Genomic DNA, 21,233 nt, shown 5'->3' with positions numbered 1-21,233 from the left:
TATCCTATCTCCCTGTGACTCCACTTTCAAGGAGCTGTGAACCTGCACTTCAAGGTCTCTTTGTTCAGCAACACTCCCTCGGACCTTACCATTAAGTGTATAAGTCCTGCTAAGACTGCTTTCCCAAAATGCAGCACCTCACATTTACCTAAATTAAACTCCACCAGCCACTTCTCAGCCCATTGGCCCATCTGATCAAGATCCCGTTGTAATCTGAGATAACTTTCTTCGCTGTCCACTACACCTCCAGTTTTGGTGTCATCTGCAAACTTACAAACTATACCTCTTATGCTCACATCCAAATCATTTATATAAATGACGAATAGTGGACCCAGCACCGATCCTTGTGGCACTCCACTGGTCACAGGCCTCCAGTCTGAAAAACAACCCTCCACTACCACCCTTGGTCTTCTACCTTTGAGCCAGTTCTGTATCCAAATGGCTAGTTCTCCCTGTATTCCAATGAGATCTAACTTTGCTAACCTGTCTCCCAGGGGGAACCTTGTCGAATGCCTTACTGAAGTCCATATAGATCACATCCACCACTCTGCCCTCATCAATCCTCTTCATTACTTCCTCAAAAGACTCGGTATTTGGATTTATCAAAACTATATTGATTGCCTTGCACTAAACATGTCAGCTCTATTGTTTTCTTTAAAGGTGGTTATGTAATTTGGACATGGAGTCACATTCAGACAGATTGTTTGGATAAATTTCCTTTGCTAATGTAACAGACACCAGGAATCAACCACGCATGCTATCAGCTCAAGTGGTTTATATGAAAATAGTGTCCTTTATTATTGTTATTGGCTCTCCGATCTGGACAACTAACTAGAAAAATGTAATCATAATAGATTTGTTGGAATTTATTTTCATAGCTTGCCATTGCAGGATTTGAACCAACAACCTTTGGTTGTCTTGTCTATCTTATCCCAAACATTTCTTCATGCCTGAGCAAATCCTAGTTCATGCTTCTAAACCAGTGAACTGAATGTTTAAATGGTTATTAAACAACTCATGATTCTGCAAGGTTCTGTAGGTGCTGTACCAAAGGGAAACAAAGTGAGTTATCAAAAATATTTCTTTGCTAGCTTCAGTTTATTTCCAATATGCCTCCTGTCATTAGCAGATCTCACTTATCTTGCTACTAGAACAACTCAAGAGAATAATTCACCACGTTTAGTGTCGCTTCTTTGATTAACTGGTTATCAGAACTCTGTGACACTTAAAACTTAATTCAAACCGTATCAAGGGTGATCACTTATTAATTTGCACTCTTTTTCTCAAGCCTGAGTGGCTTCGCCAATTTATTTAAAATATTTTCTTTGGTGACGACTATGCCATAACATCCTGACAATTACCTGATGCTGAACCATTGGTTTGCATTACATGTTGTGTCGGACCACATACTGACCACATCGCCAAGACTTCCCACTTTAGATTCCATAACATCACCTGACTCCACCTCTGTTTGCTCTTGTGGGCAAGTCTAGGATAACCCCAGAGGATAATCTCAACATATGGGGTTACAACTTTAAGGCATAAATGATGAGAATTTTTTTTTTCAGAGAGTTGTGAATCTGTGGAATTTCTTTTACCAGAGGGCCATAGAGGCTGGGTCATTAAGTATATTCAAGATTGAGACAGATTCTCTGAGTAAGAGAATCAGGGAAAAGGCTCAATATGGAGTCAAGGACTATTAGGACAACTATGATCTCATTGAATGATGGAGCAGACTCAATGGGTTGAATGGGCTTCTTCTTCTCCCATGTCTTATGCTGCTGAAACCCTCATCAAAAGGGTTCTCTTCATACTTCCAGATTTGATTATTCCAATTTATCCCTGACTGGCCTCCAATTTTCCAACCGACAAATTCAAAAACATCTGCTCTCCACGTCCAAACTCAGAATAAGTCTCACTGACCATCACCCATATGTCCTCTGACCACTATTGTCTTCTGACTCATTAATGCCTTGATTTTAAAATTCTTATCATGGTTCTCTATTCCTTCACAGTTTAGTTCTTCCCTATCTTGGTGGTCTCCTTCAGCCAACAGCTATGAGATCTCTTTGCTCATGGTCTTTTGCACATCCCCAATTCGAACTGCACCTCTGTTGGCAGCCAATCTTTTAGCTGCCATATCCCAAGATCTGAATTCCCTCCTTAAACTTTCTACCCACTCTTTCCTAGACAAACCTAACTCTGGTACCATGTTTTGGGTCATTTCTGTTATATGCCTCAGTATTTTTTTTGTTTGATAGTAGCCCACCTCAAATATATTGGAGACTGAGTGTCACAAAATACATCAAACTAATTTGAATCGGTACAGAATATCTAGTGCAGAGCTAAGGGAGGATGCATCATCTTACAGCTAAAGGATAACATTTAGTTTAGCATAAATAATCTTTGCTATGGTTATGATCTTCATGACAAACAACAGTAACCACATGTCAAAATAACCTGGCAGCTATAAAACGCTCTGGAGAACTGGGGGAACAGGAACAAAGTTCTGTATCTCTCTTTGCTCTGCTAGATGTTGGATCTGAAATCCAGCCAAATGCTGTGATGCACAGAATCTCTCTCTGTCAGAGTCACACAGCATGGAAGCAGACTCTTTGGTCCAATCAGTCCATGCCAAACACAATCCAAAACTAAACTAGCCCCATCCACCTCCTCCTGGCCCACATCGCTCCAAACCTTTTGTATTCATTTTGGGTTTATAAAATTATAGAGTAACCATATCCTTGTGAACAGCTCTGAACTATTCACAATTCAATGTTACATACCTTATATAAAAAAAAAATCAATGAAATTCACCCTCACTATTGGGGATGAGAATTAATGAACATGATTGCGTTAGAAGCCATTTACTCAGTATCTGGCTTTTGTGATACGACCTGAGAATGATTCATGCTGCAAACGAATGCTGGAAATAAAACACTTCCACTTTGTACACAAACATTCAAGAGTAAAACACCTCTCCTAAAAGTATAAACTAAGCAAAATATTAACTGCATTAATATGGAGTTTCCAATCTCAAACTCCATCAGAAGGACAAATCTAACTTCACTCAGCACTAAGAAACAATTAAGATGGGTTGTCACTAGTCAGTTCCCTGTTAATAATAAAGGGCAGAAATATTGCAACTATGGAGTTGGTTACATGTGTATTGGCCATCTCAGTATCTGTGAAAAGGCACCTACAAATAATAGATGCAAAATTGGTCAAAATACCCAATACAAATATGACGCAGCACTGATATAGCCCAGGGCAATGAAGTTTGCAATACTGACATTGCTGCGCACAAAATATCTACGCTAACCTCACATTTTAGAGTTAGCAACATAATTAAACGTATACTATCACAATGCAATTCTCCCCACCTTCAGCCAGACTGCCCCATGTCAGTACCAAGGAACTGCTACACCATTTGGAGGTGCAATCTTTCAGAAGATATGTTAAAATGAGGTCGCATCTGTCCTCTCAGCTGCAAAATATGCTACTGCACTGTTGACAAAAAGCAAATGAGACTGGGAATAACGAGATAATAAGGCAGTGTGAAACTGGAAGCTCTCGGTGTAATGTGACTTATATTTTTGTTAATTGAGGAGAAGCTTTAATGAAATCAACAAAACAAATTATCTATTTGTTATAACACTGCCAGATACACAATTGGCAACTGCATTTCTATAACAGTAAACAAATGAAATAAAGTATTTGTTTTTTTTGGCACAAGGCGTTTGATAGGTGCACATTCTTCTTTCAGTTTAGTGCCCATAATACGTGGTAATGAAGTCCTCCACGCATGTGCTCAAACAACTACTGGCTCACCCACCTTCCTTCCCCATAAGGAAGCACTAAGTCTCTGATTGACAGGTTGGAAACATCACATAGGAACCGATAGATGAGAGGTTGAATCCAAGCCTCATCATTCCACTTTACAGCTTACAGTCGACACTTACATGTATTAAACCTTGTGCTTTTTACACACAATACATATACTTAAGATTTTATTCATTATTAAAGAGAAACAGTAAACCTTGAACTCCAAATCAGAGCTCTTTACCATTATTTACAAATTGGAACCCTTCATTCGATCTGGAAGTCAATCCTAGGGAATAAGTTGCAAGACTGGCACCTGATCTGAAGGTTCACCTTATTCCCTAGATCACGTAAGGTCTCCCTGAAAACCTTGAAATTCTCCACCTTTAAACTTGGCCCATTAAGCCACAACTTCAGCACTCATCCTGAGAATTAATTACTCTACAGTGGATGCAGTGAAAACCAATCCAGAATTAATACTAGAGAATAGATTCCAAACAAAAACAGAAATTACTGGCAAAGCTCAGCTGGTCTGGCAGCATCTGTGGAGAGAAATCAGAGTTAACGTTTCGGGTCGGGTCATTAACTCTGATTTCTCTCCATAAATGCTGCCAGACCTGCTGAGCTTTTCCAGCAATTTCTGCTTTTGTTTCTGATTTACTGCAATCTGCAGTTCTTTTGGTTTTGGTTTAAGATAAATTCCATGTTCTTTGTTCTCTCCTTATATAGATGTTTGAATGTATCAGTGATAAATAACCAGGAGATTTCTCTAGGTCTTTATATAAGAAACAAGTTAAAACAGTATTCACTACAATTTTAAAATAAAGCTAAAAATGTGTGTATATCTCATGTTAAACCTAGCTTTCAGTAGCCAAAAATGTTTTAGGTTGGAGCAACTGCTCAGAAATAAATACTTGGGATAATAAAAACTGAAAGAAGCTCACTCTGAAATTAGACTGAGAAAAGGGAATTCTGGCACCGATTCCAGGTTTAAGTGATCTTAGGGCTGAAGGAAAACTGATGTGTTCTGACATACATTGACTCTTAGTGGAGGGGAATTTGCATTATCCAGAATTTCCTCGCAGACAAAAGCTCATGAACAAAGGACAATGTGGTGTGTAAAAATTCAACTCATGTCCACCGTATTGAATGAAACATGAAACCCCAGGGAAAGCAGTACAGCTCAAACACAATTTCCAGTCCCTCTCACACTGCGCTGCTCCTCACTTGCTCCATTGTATGGATTCAGGTTTGGGGATTTCAATATTCTTCACCTCAATCTCTTCCCATGCCTCGAGTTTGGGTGCAGGGATCATAATGGTCTAGAATTTAAAGATAAATCAAATTTAATATTTCTTTAAATAAGATGTTAGTTGTTCTTGCTGGAATACTGTACAACTGAAAAACAGGATTCATCAGTAAGTCCAGCCACAAATACCACACACACTGACACTCAGTGATACATTTAACGTGAACATGGCCAGGCTTTTAAAAGAAATTCATCCTTGTCACATTGCCAGATATTTCTCTTTTAGAATTTTAACAAAATATTCTCCTGTTTTAACAGACAGCACCTCATTTTCCTTTCTAGGTGCTAAGGGTGCACCAATCTTGCGAGTTTGGGAATGATTTTGCAGCCTTTTTATTCAGATTCCACAGTTTTCTGTTGCTGTTAGTAAAATTGTGCATTTTCCAAACACAGTCTCCCTGAAGTGGCCACACAAGTAGGTAGGGTGGTAAGGAAGGCATATGGCATGCATGCCTTTATTGGTCAGGGAATTGAGTACAAGAGTCAGGATGTCACGTTGCAGCTTTATAAGACTTTGGTTTGACCACACTTCGAGCACTGATTTCAACTCAGGTTGCCATGTTAAAGGAAGGTTTAGAGGCTTTGGAGAGGGTGCAAAAGGGATTTACCAGGATGCTGCTTAGGTTAGAGGGTATGAGCTAAAAGGAGAGGCTAGAAAAACTTGGGTTGTTTTCTCTGGAGTTGCGGAGGCTAAGGGGAGATGATAGAAGTCTATGTATAGATAGGGTTGACAATCAGAATCTTTTTCCTAGAGTTGAAATGTCCAATATCAAGGGGCATGCATTTAAGGTGAGAGGGGAAAAGGTCAAAGGAGATGTGAGGGGCAAGTTTTTTAACACAGGAAGTGGTAGGAGTAGGAACACACTGCCGGGGAGATGGTGAAGGCAGATACGATAAGGGTGTTTAAGGGACTTTTAGATAAGCACATGGATATATCAGGAATGGAGTGATACGGACCAAGGGCAGGTAAAAGGGATTAGTTTAATTTAACATCATGTTTGGCATAACATTGTGGGCTGAAGGGTCTGTTCCTGTGCTGTACTGTTCTATGTTGTAGTTGTTGTCACTATTCTGAATCATTGGTGAAACTTCATGACTGCCTCTCATGATGATGATTAGGATGAATTAAACTTCATTCTGCCTGTCATGAAACTCAATAAATTGAAAGCTTTATTTAAAGTTATAAAAAAACCCAGTAATCCCCTCCCTTCCAGAAAAACAGGAGCAAATGAAGCAGATGCAATGAAAATTAGGTTATTCAGAGCTCAGCATAATACATATAGGCTTTCCAGAGGCTACACAGACACAGAAATTAAACACTGAGGCTATTATAAACTAATGATTTCTTAGGACAGAGCTCATGAAGGAGTCAAGCATAAATAACCATTAGGTGAAGTGGTGCTAGAGGGTAAGGAATAATTAGACAGAGCTGCATACAGTTCGGTGCCTGTTTTATGGTTAGACACTCAATCCTAACTTTTATATTAGCAAACGGAGAGAGATCAGGCCATCTGAAAACACACAAATTACCTTAATGATTGGGTCTTTGGGAGGAGCCCATGCAGGTACTATCTTTCCATGCATTCTCCACAAACCATAGGGATTAACTAAATGTCTCTCAAACACTACGTACTCCAGGACATCTTTCGGTAGATCTTCATTGCCATACATCAGATGACCAAATCGATCATAAATTGCCAAGGTCTGAGGGTAGAGATAGCAGTTTATGGTTTATCTACTGTGATGGTTAATGTCCTATCAATGTCAGATCTTTTCAACTTATTGAAGAATGGATATGTGAAGGCAATTTAATGACAAAACAGAAACAAATGGATAAGGATAAACTGAAAATAATGTCTGAAATCTATCACGGTTGTCACAACTCCATTCCTTTAAGGGATACATAACCCTTTCAAAAATTTTCAAAACATAGAACATATAGATAGCTAGAACAATGACTAGTATTTAGAAAGTCTTTTAATGTTGCAAACCACCCCCAATGCTTCACAGCTGCGCACAATTTATGACGCAAGTTTGACAACAAGCTACCTAGATTGACAGATGGGCAAACATTCAGTTAAAAGAGCAGCTTAAAAGCAAGAAAGATGTTTAGATGGGGTGCTGCTTTCATAATGTACAGCCTTGGCAACCGAAGACGTGGCCATGAGTAGAGAAGTGATTCAGATTGTGATATTGAAGAGGCTAGAATTGTACAAGTTCAGATAATTTGGATATTTGTGGAGCTGCAGGACATTAGAGAGATAGGGAGGGATTTGAAAAAGAGGGTAGAGAAAAGTGAGAAAATAATGTTAATTTAAAATTCAGCCATGATCCGCACCCAATGGATTTGTTATACACACAGAGGTATAAAACTGAATACCCACATTATAAATAGATTGTGACAAATAACGTTTACAGTTGTAATAAACAGGACAACATTAGAACTTTGGAAATGATTCATAAGCAGTTACTGAAACAAATAATCAGGCTGAACCCATTTCAGCTCTCTTTGGGGAGCTAGAGACAAAGCAGTTCCCGAAGGGGAAGAAAATCTGTTCCTCAGCAAGAACAAAAGTGTCTTCTATTATAACACCTGCCCACTTAAGTTGCTCCAAAAAAAATAGGAACTTTATGATTTTTTCTTTTATGCACATTTGATCTGAAATGCAAAAAGTGGCAGGTGAGTGAGTAACCAAAGGGCACAGATTTGAAGTAATTGGTCAAAGAACTAGAACCCAAGCAGGGAGGTGAGGAGACTTTTTTCACACAGCTAGTTATGATATGGAATACACTGCCTGAAGGAGTAAACTCAAAAATGATTTGCAGAAGAGAACTGGACAATACCAGGTAGAGAAATATTTAGGGAAAGGGTCTAATTTTCAGAGAACCAGCACAGACACAATGTGCCTAGGTCCCTAATTCTTTGTTGCAACATGATTCTTACAGATCCTGACTTAGAGACAGTGCTGTCCTGTCCTGTTCATTTCAGCAAGATGAGCAAATGGTAAGACATCAAATGTATTATTTGTAATGTTTGTTCACATTTTTGCCTAGCAAGCATTAGTCTTGCAAGTCAGCAAAATAATATTTAACCATCTGGAAACACAAAGGCAGGGACTGTTTGATGTGAAAGGCAAATATATGGTTTCTAGGTGTGACAACTTTAAACCACAATTGGCATCTGGCACTATTTCTTCGCATGTTAGTTCAAAACATCTTTAGCTTAATGGATTTACTGCTGATCAAAAACAGAAGCCCTCTTTACTTGTAGTATGTTTTGGTTCCTTCAATTCCGGTCTGGACCAATGACCCAGACATTTGGTGGTGTCTTCAAATCATTTAGAAATGGAGTGAAAAGGAGGAGAAACTAGCTAGAAAATTCCACTCGTCACAGCAAAGATTCCAGCTCTAAGCATCAACAAATGATCTAATCTACCAATGGCATCACATCAGAAACCTTGTCTTGAATGTGTCTGTGATCTTAATAAGCAGTAACTGGCATATGCAAGACTTTTGTGTGTGAAGCTATGTTTGAGCGCTGGATTTATGGAATCATGAGTCTAAAACTTTAGAGTCATTAATGTAACATGGTCATCAATAACTTTGATAATAAACACAAGAAAATGTATTTAACCAGAATGTGGTTGAATGTGGATCTTGTTAATATATGGTGTGTTTGAGGGGATTAGTATCACTGCATTTAAGGGAAGCAATGATTTGGAGATGCCGGTGTTGGACTGGGGTGTACAAAGTTAAAAATCACACAACACCGGGTTATAATCCACAGGCTTATTTGGAAGCACTAGCTTTCGGAGCACTGCTCCTTTATCAGGTGGTTGTATTATCAGCGACCTGAGGAAGGAGCAGCACTCTGAAAGTTAGTGCTTCCAATTAAACCTGTTGGACTATAACCTGGGTGTTGTGTGATTTTTAACTAAGGGAAGCAAGATATATATATATATGAGAGAGAAAGGAACACAGGATATGGTGATAGGTAGAGATGAAGCGGGGTAGAAGGCTGGTGCAGAACATAAACACCAACATGGACTAGTTGGGCTGAACGGCCTGCTTCTGTCCTGCAAGTTCTATCAACATTAATAAGCGAGTCTGGACAGGTTACGGAAATTTCTCTTATTGCACAACAGTCATTCAGCTGCTAATCCTATAAAATCATAGAACAATACAACACAGGAAAAGGCCATTCTATCCATCGAGTCTTTTCTGGTTCTTTCAAAGAGCATTCAGCTCTTACCCCATATCCCTGCAATGCTCTTCCCTTTCAAGTAAGCATCCCATACTCTTTGGATAGCTAACACTGAATTTGCATCCAACACTGTATCAATCAGTGCGTTCTAAATTCTAACTATTCAATGAATTTAATTTTTTTAAAATGCTCTCATTGTCTCTGGTTCTTTAGTTTATCACCCTAAAATCTGTCTTATGGAGTCACAGAAAAAGCCAGTACAGAAATAGACCCTCCGGTCTAACCAGTCCATGCTGACCATAATCACAAACTAAACTAGTCCCACCTGCCTGTGATTGGCCTATGCCCTACCAAACATTTCTTTTCATGAGATTATCCAAATGTTTTTCAAACGTTGTAATGGTACCGCATCCACCACTTCCACACCTGAACCACTGTATAAAATAATTTTCCCTCATCTCTTTTTTAAATCTTTCTCCTCTCACCTTAAAAATATGCTCCAATCTTGAGATCCATCCCCTCCTGTAATATTTCAGCTATCAGAAACAGTTTATCTGGATTTACACCAACTGAACCCTTCAGGATTTTAAACATCTCTTGTCAAATCAATTTTTAAACACAGCTTCTAGGGAGAATAACCCTAGCTTCTCCTTATCTTTATTTTATGATTTTCTCATTCACTGGATTCTCCTACATTCAATGCAGAACACAGCTGAGTGATGATACCTGCTGAGTGTGAAATCTTACGGTAACCTGACCGTAGAGGTTTCCTTTGCTGACCATGTCAGGACATCGGACATGCACCAACTTCGGTGCTTCCAGCGACTGCAGAAACCTCCAGCGAATGGTCTTGTACCTGTTGCCACGCACCATATCCTGATGGGAACAGCAGTGACACTTGTTTTAGCTACTCAATGGAAAGAGGGAAGGTCAATCCAGGGGACTCCAAGATCTCCTTCCAATAATTTGGATCAATCTTCTCAAGCCAATGCAAAATTATTATTTTTTAAAATAAATACATCTTAAAAAGACCTTTAAAAGATAAAATCATTAGTATGAGAAATGTACTTACCGGATAACAGCGCTCGGTTACCAACTTGTGAAGTGATACTTTGTCAAAACTGTAAACATAAAATGATTTTTTAAAAAATTTATGTTTATAATTTCTCAGAGAAACAAATTACTGAGTTCCCATCAGTTACAGTTCAATGCAGCAGGAAATAAAATTAAGGGGAGATGATGGCCTAGTGGTATTATCACTCCTAGACGGTTAATCCAAAGACCCAGGTAATGATCTGGGGACCTGGGCTCAACGCCTGCCATGACAGATGGTGGAATTTAAACTCAAGTCTGAAATTGATGGCTTGAAGGGCAGAATGGCCTACTCCTGCACCTATTGTCTATTGAGTCTAATGATGACCATGAAACCACTGCCAATTATTGAAAAATTCATCTGACTCACTAAAGTCCTTTAGGGAATGAAATTGCTATCCTTACCCAGTCTGGCCTACATATGACTGCAGACCCACAGCAATGTGCTTGACTCTTAATTAGGGATGGGCAATAAACACGGGCCTGGTCGGTGATGTCCTCATCCTTTGAATGAATTATAAAGCTAGAATCATGAATCTCACAGCTATTTAGCCCGTTGCTCTTTTGTTGGTTTCTTGAAAGGTCTTTCCAATGAGTCCGTTTCTCTGTTCTTCATCCAGTTCCTCTTCAGGTATTTATCTAACTTCCTTTTCAAAGTTAATTTAGAATGTGCTTCCACCAACCTTTTTATAGTCTCTACTTAAAAACAATTTTCAACTCCGTTTGCATTATTTTGCCCCCTCCGTCTGGAGAATCATTTTCTTAATTGTTTTGTTAAAAAGTCTCCATCAATTTCAACACATCTATTAAATCTTCCCTTAATCTCCTCTGCCCTAAGGGAAATAATCCTAGCTTCACTATTGTCTCACAAAGCTGAGGCCCTTACTCCATGGTGGAAATTTAGTAAGTGGAACCTACACAGATTTTTACAACATTTGCTGAGTGTTCAGGCTTCAGCAAAGCAAACTCTTGAAAAAGCACCCCACGCTAAAACCCAGGAAGCCACTGTAATAAACTGCGAGGTATTCTGAGGGGCTCTTAGCCAAATGGTCCGTAGTCTACCTCAATCTCTATCCAGTAACTGCAATGGTGTACAAACTGTCTCTGCTTCATGCAGTCGAAGCAGCTGCTGGAGCTCATTGTCAGCACTCACATAAGGACTGGGCGCAGCGTACATCCAGCCCACGCCCAGCCCAGCAAATACTCTTCTGACATATAAAATAATAGCTTTGGAGATCAGAAAATGCATTTGAGATCCAGCTGGAAAAATTCCACAAACCAGAACTCAAATAAAACTACAAAACTTTTCGAATTCTGAGGCAGGATGAGGTCAAAAGCAAACCACAGGAAGAAACGTTTGGAAACATCAGCCATTTGAATCATCAATTAGTCAATGTAAAAGAAGTAACATTCAATAAAAGATTGCATGTTTGTTTTCATGTATTCAGTCATAGAGTCAGAGTCAAATACATCATTTATCGTTTTTAAAAATTTGCTTTTATACAATCTCTGAATTTCCCAAAATGCTTCACACCAAACTTAAAGCCTTGTAAGTGTAGTCATTATTGCAATGTAGGAAATGGTGCACTCTAATTTCACACAGCAAGCTTCCACACACTGCAGTGATGTAAAGACCAGATGAGGTACTGCTGACTGGATAAATATTGGCCAGACAATGAGGTGCATTTCTCTGCTTTTACTTGAAGCATGGCCATGAAATTGTTCGCCCGAGAGAGGCCTCAGTTTAATGCTGCCTTGGAAATATAGATCTCACAATGCAGTGGCCCCTGTGTAACACACAGAGTAACGGTCCAAGGTTTGGACTCAAATATTCCAGTCTCTGTCTCAGAGGCACGGACCTTCCCACTTGTGTTATGGGTGGCACATAGACATCTGCTGAGCTTGGAGTCAGAGCAGGAAAACTGCAAAACATTGATCACTGAATTTACTGAACACATGTCTGGCACAGACTTGGAAGAACACATCACAAGCAGTTTCACCTCTGGAGGCATATAACTGAGAACCTAGCAGCATCAACAACAAATGTACTGTGGCCCAGAAAACCTGCTTTTCAGACTCAGGAGAAAGCCAACAATAGTGCAACTTAGATGACAAACCCCCACAAATTAAGGTCTCCTTTTTCAAGGAGCACATCTCAGAACACCCGGTTGAAAAGCTGCTGGGATGACTCAGCATTTTATCCAACATGATGCCCTTGCAATTGGTCACTAAGAGACACAAAATAGTGCTCTTACATTTCTTCTCCCTCTCCCCTACTCTGCAGAAACCCTCCCCAGCTACACAATCAAGACTGGGGCATCAACAACAAAGTATGTTGCCTTTAATGTAGACAAATGCTCCAACACCCTTCACAGGAGCATCATTCCCATTCACAGGAATTGACAGAGCCAATATTTGACACCAAGTCACCAAGCTACTGCAGATCACCCAAACTGGCAGATGTTAAGGAGCAATTTAAAGGAGAAGAAAGAGAGATAAGCAAGTTGGAAGAAGCAATTTCTTAGCTTAGGGCATACATATCTGAAGAGCAAGATGCAATGGCAAAAATCAGGAGATGCTTGAATGACCAGGATTGGAGTATCATACTGATCTGACTGCACAGTCAAAATGGAGGATGTGCCAGAGATAGTGACTCGTTGAATTACCTAGTGGAACCCCTTGACCCACCATAGCAAGAATAAACAGAACAATGTTTTGAAAATGCTCAGTTACTTGAGTGAAGCTTCACTGGAAATGTTACTCACGTCACAAGGCAGTTGTGTGCCTCTATATAAATATCTTGGGCCTTTGAGGCAAAGTCCTTGGAGCGGAATTCTTGATCATGTTCTTTCACCTTTCGGATTCTGTTAAAAGAAAGTCTGTTGGTCACCATTACTGAGAACTGACTTCCTTGCTGCCCAAGGACAAGACACTAAGCTGGAATAAAGGTTAAATTCCAATAATCTCCTCAACCACAGCTCAACCACATCACACTATTGACTTATCCTGCCTGCTTTTACCCATGATGCTTCAACCTCATGAATTTCATGGGGATCAATAATCCTCCAGTATCTCTTTCAAGTATGATGTTGAGGTGGCGGTGTTGGATTGGGGTGCACAAAGTCAGAAGTCACATGACACCAGGTTATAATCCAATAGGGTCATTTGAAATCACAAGCTTTCTGAGTGCAGCCCCTTTGTCCAATGCAGTGCATCATACTGTGGGCAGCTCGCATTCAATGCCACTCAACTTCCAAGAGAAGGCCGCACACAGTCGATAGGAATGTTGGCAGGAGCCTCCTCTCCCTGACCTAAGGACATTGAGGAAAATTGGAAGCACTATCATCCAACCAGCAAGACTGAGAGCAGTTTCTTCAGTACTAACTTTGGTTATGGTGGTGGTAAGGGAGGAGACATAGACAAAGTGTCTCTCTTTCTGGCTTAATAAGACATGGCAATGTGTGTCGATGCAGCAACCTCAAAGAGGCTGGTACAATTACAGCATTTAAAAGGCATCTGGAGGGGTGCATGAATAGGAAGGGTTTACAGGATATGGGCCAAATGTTGGCGAATGGGACTGGATTAATTCAGGATATCTGATCAGCACGGACAAGTTGGACTGAAGGGTCTGTTTCCATGCTGTACAATTCTACATCTATGACACTATAAGTCAATGAATAATTCCATCTTTTTATGTTTGTAAACACAGACTTAACCAGTTAAGTCACAGAGGGTGCAATTGACATTTACTTTGCATTCAATTAAAGCAGGTCGATGATTGCTCAGGTGAAAGCAGGCTCCCTCTCACCACTTACACTGAATCAGCGCAAGATTCTTATTCACTACAGGATTTTACCAAGTTACCTCACATTGAGTTTCTGAAATTAACATTGATTCATTGTGAAACTGGGACAGGTCCCTGGGGATTCAATCTTCCTTAACTTATTTCTGGTGAACATTAATAGCCAAGGAAGGGATTTTATCATGTTCTACTTGGCCCATTTTCATGCCCCACTTTCAGTGATAAAACTAAACTATTAGATGCTGCACAATTCAACTATTTCAGGTCTCTACTGTTCAGGTGGGAAACCATGCATTAATTACGGACTCAGATAGTTGCAGAGCCCCTCACAACCAATTATACAAGGCAAGATTCACCCTCATAGGAGTTTGATGACCGGCCACTAACATGGATTGAGGGAGAAGTATTTACCAGGAGATCAGCATCAGTGCACTTCTCATGTTTGAACAAGTGCACTGGAACTTTCCCACCCAGCTGACAGCACAGATGGGAGCTTGACTTATACTCACAACCAAGAGGTAGCACATTGACAGAGAGGGGCTCTCTTAGTGCTGCCTCTCAGCAAGTTCAACACTCCCTCATTACCAGATTCAATGCTCAAGACTCTGGACTGGGAAATGTTCCACAACCTTCTAGCTCAGAGGCAGGATGCCATTGATGGAGCTACATGCTATGCTCCAACACATCTAATGTTTCCACGTTTCCTTTTATTTGTGGAATTTTAGAAGATATTGTAATGTACACGATTCAAATTTCAGCAGCCTCACTATCAAACATTTCATGAATTGCCTGGATATAAATCACCCTTCAGCATCTCTTGCAATTAGTCACTCTTCATGTACGAACACAGGCAATGAGTGCCAACTATGGGTCACATTCCTGCCAGGTCCAGTCCTGGATTCAACAAATCCACAACTTCTAGCAGCAGGCAGCATGTGGCAAACAAGAATCCTGCAGGTCACTCTTTGACTGGGGTCTCCCCTCCTCTAGCTATAGGGTGCAATACTCGATTCTCATGTCGGGCTTCAATAATTGCCAGGAGCCTTAAAGACTAAAACAGCATGAGAAGGTTAGCAAATGTGGCAGGACACACAAGTGAGCAACTGCCTATGAAACTGTGGTCAGGGTGAATTCATGGTTAAAAGTAAGCAGTGGCCTGGAGCCAGCTGCAGAGTGGATGAAACATCACACAAAGGATCTACATACTTTACTGTGAGAAGCAGGCACATCTATTTCATTTTTTAGATCAGAGTGTTGCTGGAAAAGCACAGCAGGTCAGGCAGCATCCAAGGAGCAGGAAAATCGACGTTTCAGGCAAAAGCCCATCATCATTCCTGATAAAGGGCTTTTGCCTGAAACGTCGATGTTCCTGCTCCTCGGACGCTGCCTGACCTGCTGTGCTTTTCCAGCAAAACTCTGATCTAAACTCTGGTTTCCAGCATCTGCAGTCCTTACTTTTGTCTATATCTATTTCATTGATATCTGTTTTCTCACAAGCACTAAAAAAAAAACCCAAAAACATTTGAGAAGCGGTGCTTTGTTACTCAGTCAGATTGCACAATGGTAACTTACGCAAGCTGTGAGGCTGCCCTTTGCTTGGTCTGCTCTAAACGTTGTTTAAATCCTGCCTTTGTTAGGGAGGACATGCGAGCATCACCTTCAGGTGGAACATATGGATCAAATATTCCAGCTACAGAAAAGACGTAACAATGTGGTTAACAGCCAAGATGAATAGCAAGATGACATCAATTGGCAATTCAAGCTGCCCACACTATAACAGCCAGGGTACCAATTCCCTCTAGTCTCACACCAGTCTTGTAATCTCCTGGGAAAGACAAAAAACAAATCCACTGCAAAATGTCTCATCATACATCTCAGATGATAAAACCAGTGCGCACTAATTACATGTTATCTGTAAAGAATCTTGCTTGATATGATCTCAGCCCCTGTAAGAAACCAGTCCCTTCTTAACGGCAAGACACAGAGTCAGCATTTGTCATACCAGGCAGCAATTTGTGTTAAAACTGTATAAACTTTATCCTTTCAAAACGGATCTCATGACAAACACAATGTTTTTGCATCAAAAAAAATGCACGTTGCCAGTAAGAACTATTGGTTAGAAACAAAAAAAACTGCAGATGCTGGAATCCAAAATAGCCAGGCAGGAGGCTGGAAGAACACAGTAAGCCACACAGCATCAGTAGGTGGAGAAGTTGACATTTTGAGTGTAACCCTTCTTCAGGACTGGGAGTAGGTTAAGGGGGAGCTGCAGATAAAGGGGGTGGCAAGGGCAGGATGGTGAAGTGGGGATAGGTGAAGACAGGTGGAGGGTACGACCTGGTTGGTCAATGGGAGGAATTAATCCAGTTGGTGGTAGGGAGGAGTAAAGGGCTGGGAAGGGAGGGATAAGTAGCTGGGAAAGGAGGTTATTTGAAATTGGAGAACTCAATGCGGAGTCATCCAGGCTGTAGGCTGCCCAGGTGGAAGATGGGTGTTGTTTCTTCAATTTGCAGTGTGCTTCATTGCTGCAATGGAGGAGGCCAAGGATGGTCATGTCAGAAAGGGAGTGGGAAAGGGAATAAAAATGGGTGGAGACTGAGAGGTCCGGTCGGCCCCAATGGGACTGGCTGTGATGCTCAGTGAACCCTTCCCTAAGTTTACATTCGGTCTCTCCAATGTAGAGAAGACCACACCGGGAGCACCTACTACAGTAAACTAGGTTGGAAGAGAGGCAGGTGAACCTCTGTCTCACCTGGAAAGACTACTTGGGGCTCTAGATGGAGGTGAGGTGGGTAGTGTACCAGCAGGTTTTGCATCTTTTCCAGTTGTAGGGGAAGGAGTTGGCGGAAACTCCAACTAGACCCCACCACCAAGAACATCTTCCCCTCCCCACGCCTCTCTGCTTTCCGCAAGGACTGTTCCCTTCGACAGTCATTTCTCAATAAACAATGCATAAGACCATGTACATAGATGGTCGCTTACATGGAAGGTACTGAAGAGTATCCAGTACTGGTGGGACTCTGCAATAGTGAGGATTAATGTTGTTGGATGGGAGGCAAGGAGCAGGAAAGAAATAAGGTTAAAGTTGCATCACTTCCTCCAATTAAAAAAAATCTAAAACCAAACTGTCATGACAGCATCAATCGCTGTAAAATTATATAAATGTTTCCTTTTAAAAAGAATCTCATGATAAACAAGATGATTTTGCATCAAAAATAAAAAATGACCAACTGTACAGTAAAAATAGTTTTGTCAGGTCTGGATGGGAATCATTCACTAAGCTCTTCCAACACTATTTGGTTTCTTTTGAAACTTCATGCATTGCATGTTCTGTGCTGTTAAACGTAGAGCTCCTTTACCTGTACACGATATGTTGATGGGTCGTTCCAGGTATTGCTGCCGAATCACCAGTCCTGCAGCCCGAGCTGCTTTCTCCTGATCAACGGAGCTGTCCTGTTTACGTGGTGGAACATAATGTCTCTTCTTTGTTCTCACAGTAATGATGGCAGCAGAGGCACACAGCTTTACGGGACTAAGTAGTGCTTCCAGGCCTTGGCAAACCTGTCAGGCAGACAAACATTCTTTTGTGACTTAACATTATACTTGCAACTAGTTCACTAACTGACTCAATGAAACACTGTTTATAAATCTCTGCAGTCTACTCCTTAAACCTCTTCCACCCATATGCTGCTGCTTAACATGTATCACATTTTTTGTTATTTATCAGTAAAAGGGACAGTCTTTAATCTTCACATTCCTCCACTACAGAATTCCCTTCCTTAACCTTTCCCCTCCCTCCATCCCTCCCCAGCTTTAAAGATGTCTTCAAAGTCTGCATCTTTACTGTCACCTTCAGTTCCTTCAATCAATTCTTCCAAATCTTGCTTATGGGCTGAGTTCCCCTTTTTGTAATTCCTTCAGAGAAGGAGGAATCACTGGATAGTGCAGTTTTTATGGCCTAATTCTAATTGCCTTGGAAAGGCGGTGGTGAATTGCTTTCTTAAACTGCTGCAGTCCTTGGACATACAGGGACACCGACAATGCTGTCAAAGAAGGCAGTCCATGTGACAATACTCAGTGATAATAAAATAATGGCAATGTCCTTTCAAGTGAGGATGCTGAGCAGCTTAGAGGGAAACTTGCAGGTGGTGTTCCCATCTGTTGCTTGTGTTCTTCCAGATGGGAGAGCTCATGGGTTTTGGACAGTGCTGTCAGAGGAGCTTTGGTGAGTTGCTGCAGTGAACTATATTAGTGGCAGAAATGAAAATAGACTGCTGGTCTTAGTGACAGGAGAAATCTGATACAATGAGTCAAAAGCAGCACATAACTATGGTTTTCTTATAATGTTTTGTTTTGTCCATGTTCTTACTAAGAATCACATGATAAACAACTCCCTCATCAATATTTAGAAATATGATCAAGCAGAATCAGCATGGCTTCATGAAGGACAAATCATTTATTAAAATTCTTTGAGGAGGTAACGAACAAGTTAGATAAAGGGAGAAACCTGTGGATGAAATGTATTTGTCTTTTTGAAGGTGTTTGATAAGGCAGGACATTTAATAAGGAGTTGAAACTTTATTGCTGAAACAGCACAGCAGGTCAGGCAGCATCCAGGGAACAGGAGATTCGACGTTTCGGGCACAGCAATAAAGTTTCAACTTTGATCTCCAGCATCTGCAGACTCACTTTCTCCATTTAATAAGGAGTCAATGGTGTTGGAGGAAATATATTAGCATGGATAGAGGATTGGATTAACTAACAGAAGACAGAATATTGGGATAAATGGGGCATTTTTCAAGGTAGCAACTGTAACTAGTGGAGTTCAACAAAGGAATTGTGCTGGGAGCCACACAATTACCTACAATATATATTAATGACTTGGATAAGGAAAGCAAATATATTATGACCAAGTTCATAGATGACATAAAAACAATTGGAAAGCCAAGTGGTGAAGATGACACAAAGAGTCTGCAAAGGAATATAGACAGGTTAATTGAGTGTACAAAATTTGGCAGATGAAATATAATGTAGAAAAATGTGAGGTTATGTACTTTGGCTGGAAAAATAGAGGAGTTCAATATTACTTAAATTTAGAAAGAGTAATAAAAGCTATTGCAGAGGGAGATGTGGGACTCCTCATTAAATAAATCATAAAAATGTTAGCAGATAAGTTCAGTGGGTAATTGTGAAATGAAATTGAATGTTGGCCTTTATTTCAAAGGCAATGGAATATAAAAACAGGGAGCTGTTCCTAAAACTATACAAGGTGCGAGTGAGACTATAGCTGGAATAACGTGAACGGTTTTGGGTGGGACCTTTATGTCAGGAAACATATACTGGAGGTAATCCAGAGAAGGTTCATTTGGCTGTTAAGCTGATCCCAAGTATGGAAGGACTGTTTTAAAAGGAAAGGTTGAATATGTTGGGACTATACAAATTTCACATTTAGAAAAACGAGTGGGAACCTTATTGAAACATGCAAGATTCTTAGGAGATTTGACAGAATAGATGTGGACATGGGCAATAATCTCAGAATAAGGGATTCCCATTTAAAACAGTTGTGAGGAAGAACTTATTTTTCTGAGGGTAAGGATTCTGTGGAAGTCTTGACAGAAAAGAGCTGTTGAGGCTATAATCATTAAATATATTCAAGGCGGAGACAGATTTTTAATGAATAAGAGATGTAAGATTTGTGGAGAAAAGTTAGGAAAGTGGAGTTGATAGACAAGGTCTTTTCCCTGGGGTGGGAGAGTCCAGAACTAGAGGACATAGGTTTAGGGTGAGAGAGGAAAAACTTAAAAGGGACACATTTTTCACACGGAGGGTGGTGTGTGTGTGTGTGTGTGGAATGAGCTGCCAGAGGAATTAGTGGAGACAAAAAAACTGCAGATGCTGGAATCCAAGGTAGACAGGCAGGAGGCTGGAAGAACACAGCAAGCAGGCAGCATCAGGAGGTGAAGTCAACGTTTCTGGTGTAACCCTTCTTCAGGGCTGGGGGTGGATGTAAGGGAAGCTGCAGATAAGGGGGTGGGGGGATGCAGTAGGGATCAGTGTAGTAGAGGCTGGTACAAATACAACATGTAAAAGGCATCTGGACGGGTATATGAATAGGAAGGGTTTGGAGGAATATGGGCCAAGTGCTGACTAATAGGACTAGATTAGGTTAGGATATATGGTTGGCATGGAATAGTTGGACCGAAGGGTCTGTTTCTGTGCTGTACATGTCTATGACTCTATGATTATCAGATCAGATCAGATAAGATCTCACTGAATGGAGGAGCAGGGTCAATGGACCGAATGGCTTACTGCTTCTCCTATGTCTTATTGATCGGGTTCGCCTGTTGATGGTCCTTGCAGTTGAAAAGCGGGCCGTCAAGACAGAGGGTAAACCCCAGCCAGGAGAGAGCAAAGGGGCAATGTATTCACTGATAGCTGCCGCTGGCCGAGCTCCAAGGTGATGGCCGCGGGTTTTCGCTTCACCTTTAGCCAACCCCAGCACCCGAGGCCGCCCTACCTGCCGGTTGGCGCTCAGGCCCCTGCCCAGAGGCTGCTCCACAGCCTGCAGCAGCCTTCCAATGGACGCCGCCATCTTCGCACTCCCACAGCCTGACGGGATCAGGAGGACCAGGTCCTGGAGCGCCCTCTGTGCTGGGAGTGCAGCATTGCCGCACCTTGTTGAAGTGGAGAACCTGGGGGAGGCAGCAGCTTTAGAATCTGACACTGAACCAGGCTTATTCACATTTTTGCTAAAAAAAACTGTTGAAGAAATTGCACATCTATAACAATCCTATCTTTTCTCACAGATAATGTGGACTTTTTTATTTCAGATTTCCAAGCTTTTAGCTTCCCTATAAATACATTTGCAAGACGAAAGGGAAGAGAAAGTGCAGAATTATAAAAGCATCGCTGAATCCAATAAGAAATTCTGGAGCAACTTATTTATTCAGAGAGGGTTGAGAATGTGGAGAAATTGAGGTGAGGAACAGATCCATTGAAGTGGG

General features: G+C 40.9%; 1 protein-coding gene across 1 annotated transcript; it reads right to left on the bottom strand.

Moving 5' to 3' along the window:
- Positions 1–4,433: 4,433 nt before the first annotated feature.
- mrpl45 (mitochondrial ribosomal protein L45) lies at positions 4,434–20,890 on the bottom strand. Its single transcript, XM_043674812.1, has 8 exons — positions 20,747–20,890; positions 17,589–17,790; positions 15,802–15,919; positions 13,193–13,291; positions 10,408–10,456; positions 10,062–10,211; positions 6,662–6,835; positions 4,434–5,144 (listed from the first exon to the last, which is right to left on the bottom strand). Exons 1-8 carry the CDS (start codon positions 20,819–20,821, stop codon positions 5,046–5,048), a joined length of 966 nt encoding a protein of 321 aa, XP_043530747.1. The 5' UTR covers positions 20,822–20,890; the 3' UTR covers positions 4,434–5,045.
- Positions 20,891–21,233: the final 343 nt, after the last annotated feature.

The sequence above is a fragment of the Chiloscyllium plagiosum genome, chromosome 33 (assembly GCF_004010195.1).
Source record: "Chiloscyllium plagiosum isolate BGI_BamShark_2017 chromosome 33, ASM401019v2, whole genome shotgun sequence".
NCBI classification, from domain to species: Eukaryota; Metazoa; Chordata; class Chondrichthyes; order Orectolobiformes; family Hemiscylliidae; genus Chiloscyllium; species Chiloscyllium plagiosum.
Note: the sequence above shows the minus strand (reverse complement) of the source record. Positions and strands in the feature narration are given on the sequence as shown.

Coding starts and splice junctions, on each gene's coding strand:
- mrpl45 (XM_043674812.1), bottom strand. CDS start 20,821: ATGGCGGCGTCCATTGGAAGGCTGCTGCAGGCTGTGGAGCAGCCTCTG. Junction 10,457..13,192: donor GCACACAACTGCCTTGTGAC/GTGAGTAACATT, acceptor TTATGTTTACAG/TTTTGACAAAGTATCACTTC. Junction 5,145..6,661: donor CCAAAGACCCAATCATTAAG/GTAATTTGTGTG, acceptor TTTAAATTCTAG/ACCATTATGATCCCTGCACC.